General features: G+C 31.7%; 1 protein-coding gene and 1 pseudogene across 1 annotated transcript; one reads left to right on the plus strand and one right to left on the minus strand.

Annotated features, from left to right (window-relative positions):
• Positions 1-4841: 4841 nt before the first annotated feature.
• Positions 4842-10534, minus strand: LOC114725938 (cysteine-rich receptor-like protein kinase 2). The gene is made up of 8 exons (XM_028912498.1): positions 10101-10534; positions 7656-8050; positions 7413-7538; positions 7154-7281; positions 6573-6786; positions 6240-6471; positions 5747-5897; positions 4842-5479 (listed from the first exon to the last, which is right to left on the minus strand). Exons 1-8 carry the CDS (start codon positions 10487-10489, stop codon positions 5165-5167), a joined length of 1950 nt encoding a protein of 649 aa, XP_028768331.1. The 5' UTR covers positions 10490-10534; the 3' UTR covers positions 4842-5164.
• Positions 10535-17260: 6726 nt separating this feature from the next.
• LOC114725939 (cysteine-rich receptor-like protein kinase 42) lies at positions 17261-22346 on the plus strand (annotated as a pseudogene).

Here is a 22346-nt window from a genome sequence, read left to right on the forward strand (position 1 = left end):
AATTAATTTACAAAATAAAAATTGGGAAAATTAAACCCTAAGTCCTTATATTTATAGTGAGTTTTGAATTAGGTCCTTACACTGTTTTTCCCTTTTAAGCACTCCTTATAATTTCAGCCGTTAGTCACATTGATCCTTCCGTCTTCAAAAATGTCAAAAGGACATAACGATGTTAACTTGCTAAAGCGGATGATGGTTCATTGATCAGTTGTCTCACTAAAGAGCATCTCGCTGTCTCTCTCACCAACTAGGTTGCTAATCTCTCCCACCTATTCATTTGAAACAGAGGCTAGTTCACTCTCGTCTTATCCAGTGATGAAATAGGATGTTGAAAAATTAACATATTTCAGTTTTCTGAAATCCTTGCCTACACGCACCAAAATATTAACAAGATTTGCCATTGCAGGCTTTTGTATGCAGATACAGGTTTCTTTTTCATTCTTTTGGGATAAAGCGAAATAGGAGAAATCCATCTTGGGTAAATTAATAGACCAAAACAAAATAAAAGTTTCAATTTTCTAATTGACACCATGGCTAAGTTATTACCTAATCAATGAAATTTACGTACCAGCTATCAAAAAGTGAAAGTTTTTTCCATTCTAATTCTACCCGTATTGATATGAAAGGTAAAATAACAAGGAAAAATGAGGGAGACAAATAACCGCTAATCAAAATCTTCAACCTATAAGCAGTACAAAAATTATGGTCTCTAATAACTTAACAACACAATCGAGATACTGGTCTCTTCATAGACTAGGTGAATTTCATAACATTCAACTATAGTAATGCCAAGCCACAACTCTGTATGTCCCTGTTTTTGAGGCAAAAAACAGAGCAAATAAAACAATGTTGTGGCAGAGCAAATAAAACAATGTTGTGGCATAGTCTTTTTTAATATATCACGAATAGTAGAGGTAAAAATATTAATTTTTCACTTTAATATATTCATTGTGAATATTGGTTTTGCATTTTTTATTGCCTTACAATGTTAAAATATTTTGTTCCTCACAAAAGCAATCAGAGTCGTCCTCTCGTTCACCACCATTGATTTGGGTACAAAGCACCTAATTGCCCATGATGCCCCATATCCAACACACATAGGATCAAGATTTTGAAATTTATTGTGCGCTGATCATGTCTCATACACATATGCTACTCTTATCTGTTGACATACATGTATGATGAGATAGACCTGAGATCATTGAAGGAGTTACTGGGCATGACGAGAGTGAAGTAGCCTCTATCTCAAATGAACTGTGGGAGAGATTAGCAATGTATTTGGGGAGAGAGACAAGGAAATTCTCTTTAGTGAATATCCTGATGTTCTTTTTTGTGGAGTATATATCTCATTTTACAGTCAATGAACAGTCCCCCACTTCAGCAAGTTAAGCTGAGGTTAATGTCATTATGTCTTTCTGACATTTTTGAAGACGAAAGGATCAATATGACTAACGGCTGAAATCATAAAGAGTGCTTAAACAGAAAAAATAACGTAAGGACCTAATTCAAAACTCACTAAAATTCCCATAAAAATTTAATTAAACTAGTTATTTATAATAAATATATTTTCTTTTCTAAAATGTCCTTATTAATCATATGTATTAGAATCACGTCTTGATAATAACTTTCAACATATGTAATCATCATAGAGATAACTTGTGGGCAAAATAGACAAACTATTGAAAACAAAATAAATTGAAATATTATATTTAAAACTAAATTGAATTTTCAATTATCTTTTATGTTAAGAACTGGAATAACTATATGGGTTGGCTGCATTCCAAATAGCCGCATAGATAAAAGAATGATAATAGAACCTCTACAGCAACCAAATTCAGCCAGCACCTTCAAAATCTAAAATGTAAACCTCTTTAAGGCTATGTATCCTACGAAAAGAGAATATAATTACCAAAATTATAACAAGTGAATGACAATTTTAGGTGCAAGAATTGATAAGGTTTATGCTACTCATTTATTATTGAAATTTTTTTTTACAATTATCTATTTTTTAAAGAAACTAATATAAATACTAGACTTAAGGGGTATTTGAGACGTTTTTCGTATTAGTGTAAAAACACTCTTTAAACAGTTTTTTTTTTTTTCCCTGGTTCCAAAAGGCCCTTAGTCCTGTGCCATACTATAGAGTATGCAGGCAGAGTCTACTGGGCGTTGGCAAGTCTTGCCTGCTTCGTTTCCACCATTTTTTAGACCTCACTCACTCCTCATCAGCTTGCTGGCGTGCCACCGGGTCTCCTTCCTGCAGGCATCGTCTGTTGGCCTTTTTTCTGCCGTAGATTTTGCTAATTATACATAAATGATCTGTGCTTGACGTTCCTTAAGTTCCTCTGGCAGATCCCGAATGAATTGTTTTTGACATGGGAAGCAAATTGAGTTGTGTAATGCGTACTGATAGTGCTAGAGTTTAATCTATTACTTGTCTCTGCAATTACCTTTAAGCATGTAATAGATGCCCCATAATTTTCTCTTCCCATTGCTCAGAAGGAGCCACTTGTGAAGGCACACCTTACTACGAAATTTTTGTTTGTCAAGCTTATATGTAAATGCTGCAGCTTTGATATGATATGTGCCATTATCTGCTTCTGATGCAATATTTACACATCAGACAATATAAATAATTAGTTGGTGTTCCTTTACTAACTTTTGTGACTTAAGTGGTTATGTTGACTTGAATTCTGATTCATAAAAGAAAGACAATGCCGGAGAAGAAAACTCCCCTGCTTTTTATGGATATCTCTGTAGAGGGGGACCCTGTTGAAATGATGCTTTATGAGTACCCTTTTATTTCTTTTTTAATAGTTTTGAATTCAAATGATTGCCATGACCAATGATGATTCTTTCTTGGTTTCTTTTTATTTCGCAAGTTTGACTTTGAGGAGAGTAGAAATGTAACCTAAGGAACTCTTTCTTCCTCCTCGCTATTGTATGACCCTGCCTCCTTTGTTGCAGAAAATTCCCAGCTATTAATACACTGCCCAACAAAAACCCTCTTGTAGTGCAATTACAATCTGACTAATTGAACAGGCCCTTGAACATGCTAATTTATTTTGATGAACAGAGTTTCTGCATTATTATTGTGATTTATTTCAGCTGAGTCATCTGAGCTAAATCATGACATGGGAGGTCTTTCGTCCTTGTCAAAAGAGTAATACTCGTGGTTCACATTTTGTGATCATATTGGTTGACAAGCTTGATAGGTTTGTTTCATGGTCAACTCTTGTAAGTATTTATCTCTCTGTTTTCATGTTTCTTGACCAACCGGGGTATGTATATAAATTGCTTGGTGTTGAAATATATATTTGAAGAAGTGTGTAATTTACTAATCCTGCTGTTTGGGCAGCTGGTTGAAGTAGTTTATACACTGCAGAGGACTAGAGCTTGTGTTGTTGCAGTACCTATTGAAATTGTCAGATGTGGTGAATATTACCAAGGTGAGATTCGTTTTGGCCATCTTAATTCTAGCGCCGACCGTAGGGACGAGGGATTAGTCTCATGGCTACCGGCCGTGGGATACCCTGGGGAAAAACCTCCTAAAAAAAATGATCATAATTATTTGTGAGGTCATGTACAAAATATTTGCATTTGCCAAGACCAAATGTTAAAGCATAATGTTTGATCATTCTCAAAGAATAGTATTATTTATATATTACTCATATAACACTTAAGATCACACGATCAATCACTTTACTTTTGGCCATTGTTTTCTTATTAATGAAGCAAAATCATGACATGTAGGCTTGCTTGATGAGGAAAAAAATATTCCTTAAAGCTAGTAATTACTTAATATATTAGTGCTTTTCTCTTACTCCTACAGTGCCTTTATGTTTGTGTTTCCCATTATTTTTACTCTCCACTTTTAAACGAAATCTCGTACCTATTTATTGTTAAAAAATTTAATTGATTTAAATAACATCGTACTTTGTCAATAGAGTCACCCATTTTCAGTTATGCTATGGTACGAAGGGATGATTTTTAGAAATGTGATGGGATAGAATTGAGTGGATTATAAACTAATATGCTCTTGTATTACTTTTTGTGCCTTATGTTTACCTCTTTGTTTTCTGGTTTTTGCCCTTTGTGTCCATTAAAAAATGTTCTAAAATAATCAAAAGCGGGATAGACGTTATTCTAGGAGTCTGTGACCTATGAATATGGATAGCCCCAACACAGCATAACACAATATGTGAGACGGTATATTTGACACCATAGCTAATATTCTGGTTAGACCGAAACAAACCCCTCCACTAGTTTCTACATTTAAGATTGGAGGGAGCATTATATAAGAAAGAGGAGAAGGAAGAAATTTAGGAATGCTCTTTGTTGTTGTAGGACCAAACTTGTTAGCACCATCACATACCCAAAGTGTCACAATTTTTGTATAAGGACCATGTTTAAAGCTGATACATGAGATATCAGGATCTTATAAGATCCACCACTAGGGTGTAGAGAATTATTACTCTCTGATGTGACCTAATTTGTTTTCCTCTGCATGGTTTTTGTGACCTTATAAGATACACGAGGGTTTTTGAATATTTCTGTGTTTTTGACAATTTCTGAAGGTCCAAAGGCGAGAGGAGGCGCAAGAGGGCATTAAACTGGAGTACCAGAATAAGCATTAAACTGGAAGGCATTACCTTGTTTTCCTCTGCATGGCTTATTACCTTGATGTGTTTCTCTTGTGATTTGATGATATATACGTTTTCTTTTTATAAATGTTTCTGAAATGGCTGTAAAATTGTTTTTGCAATTTTATGAACACAGAATATTCTGTTTTTCCTCATCCGTTCTTCAATTATTTCCCTCTGTTTTTGGAGGACAAGGTAATAAGTAAGATCAACTTAATTCCGGACACTGAACTGAGGGCATTAAGCTGGGGTACCAAAATAACCATAGAGCTTCTCTATAAGCCTTGGGAACTTCATTACAGATCATAATATAGATAGTTTATACTAAATAACGGGTGCCAATATGATGGCCACCTTTCACTCAGACTTTCCTACTTGTAGATGTGATGTTTCACTGAACTTAAAAATCGAGCACTCGCAATGAATGAAAGAAAACACTTGCTCCATTTTCTTCATTACTATTTTCTCTGGGTTCAAAAACTTGAAAATGAACCTTAACAACACGTTCTTGAGTATTGTAATTACCTTCCTGATAGAATGGACTGGGACACGGTAGCATTTGATGAAGCTGAACCATTAGACGTGGATGTGTCTCTTCTAGGCCTCCAATTAGGATCAACATAGACAGGCATAGTGGGTTTCTTGTGCTCCATTAAGCCTTTGCTTTTGAGCATAACAACAATTTCAGACATTGTTGGCCTTGCAGCAGGAGATGCTTGAGTGCAGAGTAATCCAATTTCTATTATTTTCTTTATTTCTTCTGCATCATACTCACTTGGGTCTAACGTTTTGTCCACAAACTCTATGTGCATTCCTCTCTCATATAGCTTCCAAGCCTGCGAGGTGGGATCAAAGTCATTTAGCACAGAAAACTAATGAAGTAAAATCTAAAGTAAGGTTTATTTGATGATTGCTATTAAGTACTTCACCAGGGAACTAATATGTGAAATAATTTTTTGAGACAAATGCCATTGTTGTAATGTTGAGCTTCAAAAGTGTCCATTTGTCATGTTATATATTGAAAATTTTTTGAAAACTCTGTAGAAGTTTCTTCAATAAACTGTAGCACTCTGTTATATTATTAGCTCTGGGAATTTTCTTACCTTTTGAAGGAGTAATTCACTTTCATTATTAACCTTCAATTCACCACTCTTCTGCCCGCTTATGAGTTCTAAGACTACAACTCCATAACTGTAAGTATCAACTTTCTCTGATAATTGTCCATGCATTGCATATTCAGGTGCTGTATATCCCCTAACCAAAAAACAACATAGTATTTATGGCATAATGGATCAAAACAGATATATGGCACACCACAGAAAATGAAAACATATATGAACAGACAAAATAAAATTCCAAATGCTCATGTGCATCTTTAACTCTTTCATCATATTTGAAAATTGAAATGCGTCATACATGGATACAAAATATCTTTCTTGAAACGTTTGACCTTTATAGAAACAACAGAACGTCAATGAAATGGATATAAAGGCGTAATAACAATGTTCCGTTTTACCAACATATGAGTACTTTTACAACCTCTTGTTTTCCCATGTGATATAATACCAGAAGTGGATAAGCATATGCGTTACTTACATTGTTCCTGCAAATCTTGTATTAAGATGAGATTGGTCTCTTGGCAAAAGCCTTGCTAGTCCAAAATCAGCAATTTTAGGTTGAAAATCATCATCTAAGAGGATGTTGCTAGTTTTTATATCTCTGTGTATAATACAAATGTGGAACTCCTCATGTAGATAGGCCAAACCCCTTGCAATGCCCAAAATTATACCAGAACGTAGCTTCCAACTGAGAGAACCTTTATTTTTACCTGTTTCCAATACTTTAGAGTAAGAAAAACAGAATAGAAGAAGTAATGATGATTCTCAAAGCTGCTGATGAAATTAATTAAAGTATTTGATTTTGTTATACCAAATAAGTATTGGCCAACATTGTTGTTTTTCATGTACTCATAAACAAGGAGCCTTTCTTGTCCTTTGCTACAACATCCCAGAAGTCGAACAAGATTCCGATGATGAACATTGCTTATCAGCTTCACTTCACTTTCAAAATTTTTCTCCATCTCTTTGGACTGACCTAAGGCCAATTTCTTGACAGCAACAACTTTTCCATTTTTCAAAGTGCCCTGTTCAAGAGAATCAAGACATTATGCTTGATTACAGAATATGCTTATAGACATTCTAACTTTTCCTCCCTTTCTTTCTGGGACTGTGACCTTAAACAGCACATTTATCATGAATCGACGTACATAACATTTTGTTTTGGGTGTGGGATCAACCTTTTGCTTCATTCATAAAAACTATTCATATAAGAATATATTTACAGAAGTTAGAACTATAGTATGGTGAAAGTCTCATCATGTTGTGAGACAAACATTAACTGATAAGCCTACCTAGACAGAATTTATACTAAATGTCTGAGTGCAACACCCCTGCGTCTGTTCAGAACTGATATCAATTTTAATATTGAAAGTGAACGTTTAGAAAGTTTACCTTGTACACATCACCAAAACCTCCTTCTCCTAATTTATTTTCTTTGCTGAAGCTTTTTGTGGCTGCCTTTAGATCTTTATACCTGTAGTTAACGGGGCCTTTCAACTCAGTTGCTCCCAAAATGTCACCTGTAAGGAACAACCAGCTTCAAATCTCCGTTTAACATATCCTTCTAATTATTAAAACCATAACATTAATCTCCTTTGGGGACAAAAAGGGTGAGAATCAAACCATCACATCTCCTAGCTAGTTATCTTACCCCTAGGATTCCTCTTGGATAACTGTGATCGTCTGTGCAAAGCAAATAATGCAAGAAGAATCAAAATAATAGATGCACCTCCAACTACTCCACCAATAATAGCCTTCTTCTTGGTTGAACCTCCTCCTACAAATCACAGTTGAAAAAAACATAACCCCATTTCCACGTTTTTTTTTTTCCCTAACCCAAGTGTATACAAAATATGCAATCTATTTGAAGTTTTAATGAAGTTTTAACTCTTACCTTGTTTCAGGAAGTGCTTGATATTAGTGGTTTGATTATCAGCAAAGAAAGCAGTCGTGGAGTATCTCATGAAACAACCAGCATCATAAGTCTTAGCATTTGAGTTGGGAAGACAAATCTGGAAATTTTTTAAGCCAGTCTTCAAGCAATCTTGGCAGCCACTTTGAGTGAGAGTCTCAAGACATTGAGCAATGGCATAAATCGAAGTGTTACTATTAGGAACTTGTGTTTTAGTGGCTGCATAGAAACCAGGTATTCTTGGTGTTGCTATTTCCAGATTTGTGAGAACTTGTTCTACTGTTGAAGCAAGTGAAGTGGAGTTTGTTGCTTTATTCCCACACACAATGTTGTTGCCAGCATCTGTGTTTTGGTCAAAGAAGCCACTGCTCTCGTACCTTAATAAAACACAATAAAAAGGAGTATTCAATTAATCAATCTCATTTTTAGCGCTGGCCTCTTAAGGTAAATTTCCTATTTATATTATTTCATTTCATATTATTTGGAGAATGTAAAAAGTTAATGTTAATCAATTTGCAGATTGTTTTACTTGATTATTGTTAACTATTATGATTTTATAATAACTAAATATCTTTAAAAAGGTACACATTTCAAGCTGCCGTCTAAGCAGAAACAAGAGTTAGGATGACCCCACTTCTCTCTCTCTCTCTCTCTCTATATATATATATATATGTATCCTTATTTAATCTCCTAAGCCAATAGATAAGCTTTAAAGTCTTATAAATATCAATCAATAATTATCATTATCAATATAACGTGACATGGATAGCATATCATCTCATTATTAACAAGCTGTGAACAATACAAATTATTATTCAGAATTTTTTAAATGCGCAAGACTACATATCTACTTGTAAAATCAATGGAAAATGTCAAATTAGCTAATGAATAGGCTTTTATTGTCAATATTTGCATCTCAAAAGTGGACCAAATTCGCCACTTCTCTTGGGATAGCTTTTTGTGTGGAGATGCAAAAAGACAAATTAATTTGAAAACTTGTGTTGGTCCCACCATGGAAGAGTTGTTTTTGTTTTTGTTTTCCTTTGATATTTGATCATTTTCTAATTTATTAATTAAATTTGAAATGTGTGTTGGTCCTACCATGCCACTAAAAGAAATTTCTGAATAAATATAGCTCTTCAAGATGCTGAAAATTTTTGCTAATTAATGTGAAGTGAATTTTAGTGAATAATTTAAAAATATTGTTTCTAATATGATTCAATGTTATCCTATACCCACAATATTTAATCTATCTTATATTCAAATTAAAAATAATTTAAAATTTTTAAGAAGAACATTTATTCAATTTAATTAAAAAATTATAAAATAATTAATCAGTGTTTTGAATATATATCTTATAAATAATTCAAATTGTTATACATTTTATATTGATATAGTTATACATGATATGCCGTCTTTTAGTGAAAGTTATGCAAGAAAATGGGGCTCAAGGATGCAGTTAATTCTCTTCCTTCCAAGAAATTCCTTTGTTTAATATATATATATCATTAAGCCTAACAATATCAAATTTAATTTAATGAAAAATTATAAGATGTATCTTAGCATATATCTATATACCCAAACTAAAACAAGGTCAAAATATGCCAACTACTACTTCTTTTTGTGTAAAAGTATACCATCTGGCACAAAGTAGTACAAACCGCTAAAATATCTTCCCACTGACCCACTGATGAGAGACAAAACTAGAGTCTTTTTGTTAGGCTTTATTACACATACGAAACAACCAGCCTTTGCCTCCTAATACATTTAATAAAATTTTCAAATTTACCGTCAGTAAAAATTTTCAACCAAACCACTATATGATGAGTAATTTTAATAAGGACATTTTGAGGAAGAAAATTAAATATACATATATTTATTGTTTTAAACTATTTTTCTTAGCATATATAAAACAATTATTTATTCATTCTAAATAAGTTTGAAGAGAGTTAAAAAGTCATGTGTTCATTCTGCCCAAAAAAAAAAAAGTCATGTGTTCAAATTTGAAGTATGGAGCCACAATAAATATTCTTTGAAAGGTTTGACTACTAAAAAGGTTTTACTACCCTTTTAGTCTTCTTTAATTCTATCTGAAATAACAAATTTGTTTTAATCCTAAATATAAAATGTTAACTTATTTTACCTCCTAAATTTATAAATTTTTCATCAAATTATATTTCTATTGACTACATATATTAAAAAGCTCTCAATCAAGAGATAGTTAAAATGTATATGATTAAAAGTAGTTTAAAGAAACTAATCCACATTTACTGCAACTAACTGATCTAACTATTTTTTTTAATATTCAACGAATTAGTTAGTTATCTAGTATTTATATCAACCTCGTTAAGTAACCGAAATCCAATATGAATTCTAAACGCAGGCTGGTTTTACAGTTAGGAAAAAAAAAAATCCAAAACAAGGTACCTGAGGAAGCATCCTTCATAGATGATACGGGCACCGGTGGCGCTGTAGGAGCAGTTGCGAATATGCCGGGCGGCGAATCTGAAGCAAGCGAGGCAATCGGAGATGGAGAGATAGTTTCTGCACTGAAAAAGACTGTAAGCTGGGTTGTTCCCCTTCACCGCCTGCGACGTCGCGAAGTGTTTGCTTTGGTTTTTGACCTGTGCTTTCAGCTCTCTGAATGTCGTCTTCAGGTTTTCATGGAAGATGCGCGTGTCCGTCACGTTGTATTGGCTGCATCCTATCTTCACGTAATTGGTCTGCGGGTCTGAAACGACGCCGTCCAGAGTCCCCCATGACCAGATTATGAAGCCCAATAAGAAGAAGAAGAAGAAAGGTTTTTGTTGAAGCATGGCGTCTCTTTTAGTTGCAGAAGAGAGAAGAGAGAGAGTGATAGAGAGTGATGATGGAGAGGCTCTTTCCCAAGAGTATAAATAAGCGTGGGGATTGAAATTAATACACTGAAAATTGTGGGCGCAAAATATAAATACCTGCCAAATATTTTTAGAGCAAAAAAATAAAATCCCATTGATTTTATCTCTCAAGAAATTTAAAATATGTCTTTAATAAATTAAAAATAAAATTATACGTTTATATAATAGTTTCATGAGGTGACTTGGGTAAATAGGACGAGTTGTTCAAAAAAAAAAAAAAGAGAATTACTTGTGTTTTTTATTTAAAAAGTTTACCATAATTAAGTTTGTATCAATCATTTCATTTTATTCCATTTTCTTCCATATAATCACACCCTAATTAAGAGATATAACATCTAATGCTAATATATTTGTAGCCTTTTATTCATTATGCATTAGACGCTCGACGGGTACTCTTATCCTTCCAGCAAAATATATATATATATATATATATATTTTTTCAGTACCTTATGGCTTATAGCGCAGGCTAAAGTCTCCCAATAATACAGACGTCAACTTCTCTGACTCAGTCTTCCACTATGATTCCAAGTTGAAATTGAGTCCAAAATGAATTTATTTAATTCGCTCATTATCAACATATATTTGCCTATATTCGATTATTTGAAATCGAATTAATCATTTATATTTATATTAAAGAAATAAATTATGAACTATAGATAAAATTACGGTTTCAAATAGCTCATTGGTGGAATTTGTTTGTTGAATATTGAGGGGAAAATGGGGGAAAATTAGTTGTGAGTTTTTCAATTTTATTTGGAAAAAAAAAATAATTATAGCTGTTTCGATTTATCATTTCTTATTATATTACCTCATTTATTTTAGGATTAATGTACAAATTATTCTGAAAGTTTTTACTTAAAAGTACTAAGTACTGGAAGTTTTTTGAGTACAAGTTTGTTTTGAGAGTTTAAAATCATAGTAATGTTACTCTCTATTTTTAAGATGTTGATCATTGATATCATCATTTTAATGATCAATGTTAGTTTTGTTTAATAGTGTGGGGTAATATTATTATAATTTTAAACTTTTTGAACAAATTTGCATCAAAAAAACTTTTGAACATCTAGTAGAGGAAAAACTTTAAGAGCAAATTTACACATTGACCCTTTATTCTATTCAACACCAAATATCTTTTTGCACTTCCCTCACCCACCCTCTCTCTCTCTCTCTATATATATATATATATAAAGATATAATCCAAACAATCATTGTGGTCAATAAAAATATGCCTGAGTATACATCAAATAAGGAGATAACATAAAATATCAATAATTTAATATGACCATTCCATCCCACAATAACTTTTCACATTTTTCCTTTAAGATTTTTTCCACAACGAGTTAAAAGTGATAGACAAAGAATATTCAATTTTGCATAAATTCTATAAAAGGCAGCTGAAAAATGATAGTGTAAGGAAGCTACGCTTCACTCTATAACTTTAAAAGAAAATCCTGCGCATTTCCATGGGCATATAATTTTTAGCCCCAAAAAAAAACTGTACAAGCATTTAATTAACAAAATCCAATTAGTTATTTAGCATTTAAAAAAGTCAATAAATGTAAAGCTACTAAAAATAATACCCACTTATTTAACTTTCATATAAATTTAAAAACTTAAAAATTTGGGGAAAAAACAAATTGATATCTTTTAAAATAGAAAAGGAAATCAAATGAAAAATAAAATAACAACATGCACTTACTTCCGTTTTGTATATAATATATTGACACGTTGATTTTAGAACGCAAAAAAGTACTTTCGAGGAGCACATTTGAAAAGATTTTCTTGAATTAAAATTGTAATATCTAATACTAATATATTTGCATTTTGCAGCCTTTTATTTAATATACATTATTAATCCAAAAGTCAACGTCAACTTTCACATTTCTAACTCCTCAGTCTTCCGCTATGATTGCATCTTCATAATCTCTTTTCCTCAGTTTTATACACACAGATATATATATATATAGAGTAATAATCTTCATCATATCTTCGAAGACTTCTGAAACGTTTGTAATTTAGTTTAATGTGTAAATTAAATTAAGAAAATATATCAACTCTAATAAAAGCATCCAATTATAAAATGATTGTAAGAACGAGTCAATTAGCTTATAGTTTCCAGTAGTTCTCCACCACCTATTTGACACCCGAAAGCGACTACCCCAATGTCCATCACATGATGATTAAACTTCCCAATTATTAATATTTATATCAGAAAATATTCTATATAAATATAAAATTAAAAAAACAGTGGTATATAAATTATGAAAAATGTGGCGTATTTTCTTAAATTCTGTGCAATATCAAATTCTCACAAGTTGGTAGAAGGGTAAGGAAAATGGCTGTGCTTTTTTGTGTATACATGTTTATTAAAATATTTTTTCTTATAAAAAATATAGTAAATATTATATAATAGTCCTTTTTTTGCCTATATAATATCATTATCACTTGACCTTTAATTACGGGCAGAAGTTAATGCTGATATGTTTTTTCTGTGAGTCATAGTTGGAAATTTCTAAGTCTCTCCCCCAACTTAGACTTCATACAATAGTAACAAGTTTGTGAACAGAAAACGAAGGCTCCTGGTCAAAAAGAGAAAGAAAACGAAGGTTCCGTTTTGTTTCTCATTTACTTGAAAAAACCATTTGGCTCAGGTGATGACGAAAAATTATAAGATGCCGTCGAAACACTATTTCATTCATATCAGTAGTATTTAATAAAAATAATATAAATTAATTATATTCATATTTTATTCTTTTTAATGTGCATAAACCTCATAAGGGGGAAGAAAGGAGAGAATTTTAGCCAGCATGATTCATATTAATTGCAAGGGATTCTCATCAAGGAATTATTACAATCATCTAATACATATGATTGAAGAAGATAGTTTATGAATACCAATATATTTTTTGTAAAAATAACCAACTTCACTAACTTTTTTAATATCTCCAAACTATTTATTTAACGTTTATATTAAGGAGTAAGGGTAGTGGTTAAAAGGTAGTTATATAATGACAGACGCAAACAATTTGTATTAGCGTTTTCTAAACAATGTTCTTGATAAAAGTTAATACTACATTAATTATAATGAAAAAATTACTCCTCTAATTTTATTTATAGTATAAAAAGAGAGTATTTTCTTTGGTCCTTAATTAATTCAAGCCATTTCATTAAATTTATTATGTGAATATAACTTTTACACATAATATATTTATTTAGAAAAATATATATTAAATAAGAGTAAAATTAAAAAGTTATTAAATTTAAAGATAGAATTAATGTTATTTTTTTCAATACATAGATAAATCAGTAATAGTAATTTTTAATATAACTACATACAAACAAACAGCACAGCTTTGATCCCATGATCTCTCCTCCTAGAGAATGAGTATTTAATTATTTAGTAAAAATTTTTAAAAAAATATCTCTTAAATTTTAAAATCTTAAATTAAAAATTATCACAAAAATATGTTATAGCAAATAATACTGATTTAAAATTTTTAAATTTTAAAGGTATTTTTTGGCATTTTTTCAATTATTTATCTATTTTGTGTCTATAAAACTCATAATGGCTAGTATGGTCAGTTGGTCAGTTGGTTTTCTTAACTTCAATTTTGGGGTGAATTTGGATTGGGGGCGTCTATTTTGTGCGTAGGGTCATTGTGGGAAATTTCCAAGTCTTCCTTGCGGTCTTCCAACTTCGAAGGCCGCCCCTGATGGATTCATGAAGCCAGCAAGGCAATGGGCCCACACACAATTCATAACCGAGTGGTGTGGGTTACAATTTCCATAATTTTCAACTTTTCATTATCATCCTTCGCGCACTGCTCTGCGGGCCGATCTGATATTTAATATGAGTCGACGACTTTTCAAATATTATCATTATTAAAAAAGTTTTCACTTTACATTCACAAATCATTTATATATATATGTAAATTCATTTTTTTGTTTTCAACAAAAATTAAATGAAATTAAAAATAAAAATAAGTATTAAATAAATTACATGTGAAATACTACTAAGACCTCGTTTATAACTAGGACTGAAAATAGTACATTTAGGACGAGAATGGTATATATACTCCTTCTGGCACTTATTATAACAGTTATTCTAAAAGAAATTTTTTGTCTTTTTATAAGACCATTTGATAGTTTTAATGGGCATTATATGCCCATTATTATCTGGTGTAGTAAGAGAATAGAAATTAATATGATGCTGAAATTTATTATAGTTAACAATGACAGTAATATTAGAAATCACTTAAATTTTATAATAAATTTAAGGGTTAAAGTATATCCAACATCCCAAAATATCTTATGTGATGCATCCAACACCTCAAAAGATTTTGTGGTGTATTCAGCACCTAAAATATTTTTCATGTGTGTTTTAGTCTGGCAACATTGTTTTGATATAATTTAATTATATTAAAATACTACCAGAATTAATAGAATGTAAAAACCATATAGTGTTTTCTATATATTAAGGAAAAGGTAAAAGTGTGTGTGTGTGTGTAAGAATAATCTCATATTCTTTTGCTATCTTTTTGCGTATCTCCCTTCCACTTAAGCACTTTACAAAGTTGAAAATAAATATCCAAGTCTATTTCATCGTTAAATGATACTCGCTCCTGTCTATAATATAAGGTGTTGGCTAGAAAAAAACTGTGATACTCCCTCCGATTCAAAATATAAGTTAAATTTTGTTAGAGGACATAAGATAATATTTCTTTTTGTCTAAACATTTAATGAGTTTGTTTAATTTTACCCTCATATATTCTCTTTCATCTTTGATTCATTTATTGCATTTTTTTTTCTTATTCTCTTCATTAATAAGGGCATATTTGGAAGAAAAAATATATGCCTTACATATTTATTGTTTTAAACTGATTTTAACTCTTTTTTTATAAAGATAAATAAATAAAGTTTAGCTTGTATTTTGAACCGGATGGAGTACAAAATATAAGATGTTATCTGGATAACTAATGTGATTTTTTTAGTTTGACCCCTATTAAATATAGGAGAGAGATGAGAAAGATAAGAGATAATAAAAGTATAACATTAAAAATAACTTTATCATTTTTAAGAAATTTTATCATTTTAGGACACATTTAATGACTAAACTTTGATTTTTTTTTTTTTGGTATGTGAGAAAAGTTAATTAAGCTCTTATATTATGAACCACAAGAAATATATATGCATCAAAGCCCCAACATTATCTTGGCCTTTTTCAAACATGATGTCTTCCTTTGGTTAAACTCCACATAAATCTTTGGAACCAATTTCATCAAACATAAGATATTTCAACATACTCCTCCGATCCTTAATATAAGACCTATTTAACTAATTTGATTAGATTAAGGAAATTAGGTAAGTTAGTTAGTTATAAAAAATATGACTAGTTTTTCCTAAAATACCATAATCATCTTTCTTAATATTTTCTCCCCCTCTTCTACTTGATTATGGTTGAGGGAGATCTATAGGGATAATTTAGAAAAAATTGATAAACATAAGAAATAGGTCTTTTATTTAGGACCAAAATCAACTCAACAATTAGGTCATATATTAAGAACAAGAGCAGTATATAATATCCTTATTAGATTCATATGTCTACAAATGCGAGTGTGTTAATTTATTAGATTTAATCTTTTCATGAAAGATATTTGTTCAGATTTATATGAACTATCTTCTTGTTTATAGTCAAACCACAGATAATCGGTAGTCAAACTCCACGCTATACTTCTATTACGTAAAGAAGATGCTGTTGGATATTTTTCTAGAGAAATTATTATATTCTGGTTATATCAATTTCTATATTGTCCAAGCTTAAAAAGATACCAGTTCAGTGCTAAATATAAAACCTATTTTGTAGTATAATTTACACTATAAAATGGGTCTTATATTTGAGACCGGAGAAGTACTACCTACGGCCGGCAAAAAAAAACTACTTTCGGTACTTATTATAAAAACTAATTAAATATTCAATTTAGTTCTAAATATAAGATTTTAATCTATTTTGTCTATAATATTTATCTATTTTGCCCCCAAATAGTTAGTATGGTAATGGCATATTATTAGGAATTTTCATTAAGAGGTAGCTAGTTACAATACACATGGTTAATAAGAATATTTTAAGAAAAAATATTTATTGATTATAAATAACTAACTTAACTAATTTTTTTAATATTTAAAAATTAGTTATCTAGCTTTTATATTCCTTCAGTCCTAATTATAAGACCTATTTTGTAGTGTAATTTACACTATAAAATGGGTCTTATATTTAAAACTGGAAAATTACACTATAAAATAGGTCTTATATTTAGGACCGGAGTAGTAATAAATATTAGAGATAGTATATCGTCTTGTTTCAAAAACAATATTGATCCAACAGCTACGGTCAGCTCCTTTTAACGTAGGGACAAGTTCCTATGCACAACACCAAAACTTGTCATAATATTTATCGGGTGTAGGACATTGAATTTGTCGATTACATTTCTTCCTCAGAATCTTATAGTGATTTTCCAAACAAAAAGAAAAAAACTCAGTTTTCCATAGCCTCACAATCACCATGACGTTTCAAGAGATATAATTTTGAAAATATAATGTTGCGGTCTATTTCAAACATCATGATACTCCTTTTATTTCGTTATTATCCTCATACTCCATTGAAGCAAGGGCCCATTGACCTCTCTCTCTTTCTTCATCTTCTTCCTCTCAATCAAACATGCCTCAACATTCTTATCTCCTTACCTTGTTCATTTTCACATTCTGGTCACGCTGTGCGCTTCACGGCGTCGTTTCAGAGCCACAGGCTAATCTTCTTACCATCGGCTGCACCCCATTCGACCGCTTCGTCGTTTCCGACTTGTCTGTCTTCAATCACAACCTAAACGCAACGTTTCGAGACATCAGAGAACAGGTTAGAGACCAAAACAAGCATTTCGTTACGGTTCAGGAAAGTGGTGGAGGAAGCTCTGTGTCCACTCTTTTTCAGTGCAGAAACTATCTTTCCATCGCTGACTGTGTCGCGTGCTTTGATGTAGCCACCGTCAAAGTCCGGAGCTGCCGTGCCGGAGCCCCTGGTGGCCATGTCGTTTACGACGGCTGCTTCCTCAGGTACATAAAACTAGTCCACAAGGTTCCACTAGTTCTTTTCTTAGTAGGGCACCTAAAAATTAAGATATTTATTGTGACGTTATTAGTTTACCCAAGGTGTAGTTTTGGAGATAATATCTCAAAATAAAACTTAACACACACAAACTCAGACTTCATTTATGTCTAAGTATCCAATATCTTTTGATGAGTCACCTTAATTGACAGAAAATATCTCTTTTATGTCTTGGGGTTGTTTGGTTTCTCCCGAAAGTGTTTTTTAAAAACATGTTCACATAAATTGAAATAAAATCCTTCTTATATAGTATACTGTAAAATCATTATGACTTTGTTTTTATCCAATCACTCTGTTGATTTAAATAAGATGTTGCGGGTGGGACTTTATAATGGGTGCGTGAGCTCCTTGACAAAAAGAAAAACAGTATCTTTCTTGTATAAAAAAACTTATTTGAAGAAAAAGACAATTACAAAAAAGGAAAGTAATCCATTTCCTCATACTTCACATCAATTTTCCGGTAGAGGTTCATTCCTATACTTTCTTGTGCTAGTCTCTATAATGATGATGAGAATGATAAACAGGTCTTGCATATGGGACTTAATAACTAATAAACCCAATAAAGTTGTTAAACTACAGTAAGATCTAAGGGATTTGAATGTCATTATGCACATAGTATATGTGAAATAGTCAAAATACTTCTGCAAGACCCAAAAACCAACCTTGATTGGTCGATCGTTCACGAATCACTTGATTCAGACTGTCATAGGCTGGCAACTAGATGGTCATTGGACCCCTATCAGCAGGTTGTCATCAGTGACAGCAACTATTTAAAAACTATTTTTACTAAAATATTTATATTTCAATATTTAATCATTTAAATATCACAATTATTTAAAACTAGTATAAGTTCTTTTTCTTTTTTGAGCTGCATAAAACTAGTGTAAGTTAATTTCTAAAACTTACAAGTGAATCTGAGTACATATTTTGTGTATAACTCAGAATAACCCTAAATCACTTTGGGTCTGAGACTAATTTTTATTATTAAAACAAAAACATTAAGATTAAAATCCTCCCAATAAATATGTTTTTTCGAGATTTGAACTTGTGTGAATCGGAGTGCTTTTTATTTGGTTAACTTGCAAATACTAAAACACTGGCTATAAAAAATAAGACTATTGGCTATGATTTTTAGCAGTGACCTTTTAAGTAACTTTTTTTTTTGGTCACTGTTAAAACTTTTTAGCTATAGCCGTTATGGCAACGATATTGGATGGTGACAACTTTGCAACTTCTAGCTGCCGAAACTTTTAATGATGACATCTGTACTTTTAGCGGCGACATAAAAGTCTTTTTTTTTTTTGCAGTGATTATTAATCAATATATTTTTCTAGCATATCAAAAGAAATCCAGATGTTCACAAAGGGTTTCTCTATCTATAAATATTGCAAAATCCATATTGAACTTGGAAAACTGATACATATGCATGGGAAATTTTTTGGTATTTTGAGGTATGATGCGAGTCCTTTCTTTGACCGGGCGACGGATACTTTCAATGCTGCATTATGTGGGAATAAAACTACAGGAGAAGCCACTGCCTTTAACTGAGCTGCGCAAAAACTGCTGATGAATCTCCAAAGAGAAACACCAACAATCCCTGGCTTTGTGGCAGCCACGAAGACAAAAGTACCTAATAATAACGGTCCAACTATATATGCCTTTGTGTAGTGCACAGAAACTATCACACAAAGTGGATGCCTCAGTTGCTTAAATGTTGCATACAGAAATATGCAGACTTGTCTTACTACTTCAGATGGTCGAGCTTTTGATCAGGGCTGTTTCATGAGATACTCCACAACCTCATTCTTTCCTGATAATTACCAGATCGTTGACGTCACTCCCATGGATAAACAAGGTATGGTTCATTTGAAGATTTAAGTGTACAATTATATAATTTTCTTTTGTTTAGTTTTATGTTACACTTATCTCATGTCATTTTGGTTTGATAGGACGATTTTCTTGGCTTACAGGTTCGAGCATTAAGGGGGCTATCATTGGTGGAGTTGTTGGAGGAGTATTGCTTGTTTTGGTTGCCCTTGCACTTTTTGTTTGGATTAAACCACCTAAAAGCCCTAAAAGGGTTCCTGCTAGAGGTAAAAAAAAAAAAAAAAAACTTTTCAAAGTATTCATTTACTGCATATTTTTTATGTTTGGGTGATGATCTGGTTTTCACTTTGTCCGTGAAAGAAAGAGTTATGGACTTTCCCTGTATCTACAAAGGATGAATCCTGATCTGTTTTTCTAATTTTTTGAGAGAATTTGACTAATGTTTTTCTTCCAGGAGACATAACTGGTGCAAGCAAGTTGAAAGGTGCAATTCATTACAGTTACATGGATCTGAAGTACGCAACTAGAAATTTTAGTGTAGAAAATAAACATGGAGAAGGAGGATTTGGTGCAGTATATAAGGTAGCTATATCTTTTGATTATTAATATTTTCATCTAGATCGGATTTTCCTATGCGAGTTTTATGCAGCGTTGTAAAAACGTGCATATATACGAAAGGAAAATTAAAGGGACCATATATAACACTTTTTGGGAAATTCTTAATCATCATGACAGGGAACTCTGAAGAATGGGAAAGTAGTTGCAGTTAAAAAGTTAACTTTACGTCGTTCTAATAAAGTGGAGGAAGAATTTGAGAGTGAAGTGAAGCTTATAAACAATGTTCATCATCGAAATCTTGTTCGACTTCTCGGATATTGCAGCAAGGGTGATGAGAGAATTCTCGTTTATGAATACATGAAAAATACCAGCCTCGACAAATTCTTATTTGGTAAACTCCTATGAGCCTACCAAAATTTATGTTTTGTTCTTTAAGTACAAGCTGCTTGATGTCTTCATAATATTAAGACATGTGGATATATTTTCATTTTCGTATAATTGACTCTTCTAACAAGCTAATTCCTAGATGAGATTAAAAATTATTGAAGTATTTAGTAAAAGTCTATAGGTATTTCCTCTAGAAACATCTAGAGGATATTTTTTAATTCTTTCTTTGCCATGAGTAAATTTGTTAACAGGTAAAATGAAAGGTTCTCTTGGTTGGAAACAACGATATAATATAATTTTAGGCACTGCAAAGGGTTTGGCCTATCTACATGAAGAATTTCACATCCGCATTATACATAGAGATATAAAGTCCAATAACATCCTCTTAGATGATGATCTTCAACCTAAAATTGCTGACTTTGGGTTGGCAAGACTTTTACCTGAGGACAAATCTCATTTTAGCACGAAATTTGCAGGAACATTGTAAGTTAAAATAATTATATTTGGCTAATTTTTTTTTTTGCTTTAACCACAGTATATGCATGCAGATAAAATATATGTTTAGGTAAACACAACACTCCTATTATATCGATAAATAATTTTAACATTTTTCTTCTTTTTCCTGTAATAAAACGCCAATACTACATGAAAGAGTTTGTTGACATATGGGATAAGAAAAAAATTATGGCTTAATTAGATTTTTAAAATATTTGGATTATTTGGACTTATCATCATTTTAGGATTTATTTATTTTTATCAGTATTTTAGTTTTCTTATTATTATTAGGATTAGTTGTTATTATTATTTTTCTTCTTATTATCATCATCTCATTATAAGTAGTTCTAGGGTTTTTATTTTACGGAGACTTAAGACTTTGGATTGAAATTTCAGAATACAATTATTTTCTCTCTAGCGTCCCTTCTCTGCTTCTCTTATTCCTTAATTTCTTTCTTTTTCTATATTGTTTTACATCAGAGTTCATATCTATGTTCCACATGACATAGTACTATGTTTGTTCCATCTGTTTCAGATATTGTTGCCTTGAAATTTATATGGCTGTGTTTGTGTTCTTAATTATAATATGATGAATTATGTCGTAAATACTATATACATATATATATTTGTCAGAGGATATGCAGCACCGGAGTATGCAATAAATGGACAATTATCAGAGAAGGTTGATATTTATAGCTATGGAGTTGTAGTTCTAGAAATTATTAGTGGTCGAAAAAGCGAAGAATTGAATGTTAATGGTGAGGCCGAAGGTGAATTCCTCCTTCAAAAGGTAAGAAAATTTATATAAGCATTTAAAAATACTATTTTTGAAGGAGGTTTTGACGTGGGAATTCATTTAGTAAATCAACACATATACTGCTTTTGGGTTAGATCTTTTGAAATAGGTTTTTTTTTCCTTTTATTAGAGAATCTAAAAATAACAAAAACTTTAAAAATTAACACCTTCGTCTTTGCATTTCTATCGTGGTTATTTTGTTTAACTTTTAATCCCAATTATTGTTAGGCATGGAAACTATACGAAAGAGGCATGCATTTAGAGTTGGTGGACAACACTTTAGACTCTAACGACTATGATGCGGAAGAAGTAAAGAAAATAATTGAGATTGGATTGCTTTGTACCCAAGCATCAGCTACAATACGGCCGACAATGTCCGAAGTGGTTGCCTTGCTCCAAAACAAATATTTGTTTGAAAATATGAGACCAACTATGCCTTTCTTGGTTGAAACTAAATAAGGGCTCATGGAACGAACTATTACTTCTGCATGGCTAGGGGGTGTTTGGCTGGAGAAGAAAAGTAAATTTATAGAATATAAAGTAAATATATGAGA

The sequence above is a fragment of the Neltuma alba genome, unplaced genomic scaffold (assembly GCF_004799145.2).
Source record: "Neltuma alba isolate B1F8T4 unplaced genomic scaffold, ASM479914v2 tig00012312_pilon, whole genome shotgun sequence".
Classification (NCBI taxonomy): Eukaryota; Viridiplantae; Streptophyta; class Magnoliopsida; order Fabales; family Fabaceae; genus Neltuma; species Neltuma alba.

Excerpts from the sequence above, each read along its gene's own strand:
- LOC114725938 (XM_028912498.1), bottom strand. The coding sequence starts at position 10,489 with ATGCTTCAACAAAAACCTTTCTTCTTCTTCTTCTTATTGGGCTTCATA. Across the intron at positions 6,472-6,572 it reads TGTTGGCCAATACTTATTTG|GTAAAAATAAAGGTTCTCTC; the intron begins GTATAACAAAAT and ends TATTGGAAACAG. Across the intron at positions 5,480-5,746 it reads GTGAATTACTCCTTCAAAAG|GCTTGGAAGCTATATGAGAG; the intron begins GTAAGAAAATTC and ends CCCACCTCGCAG.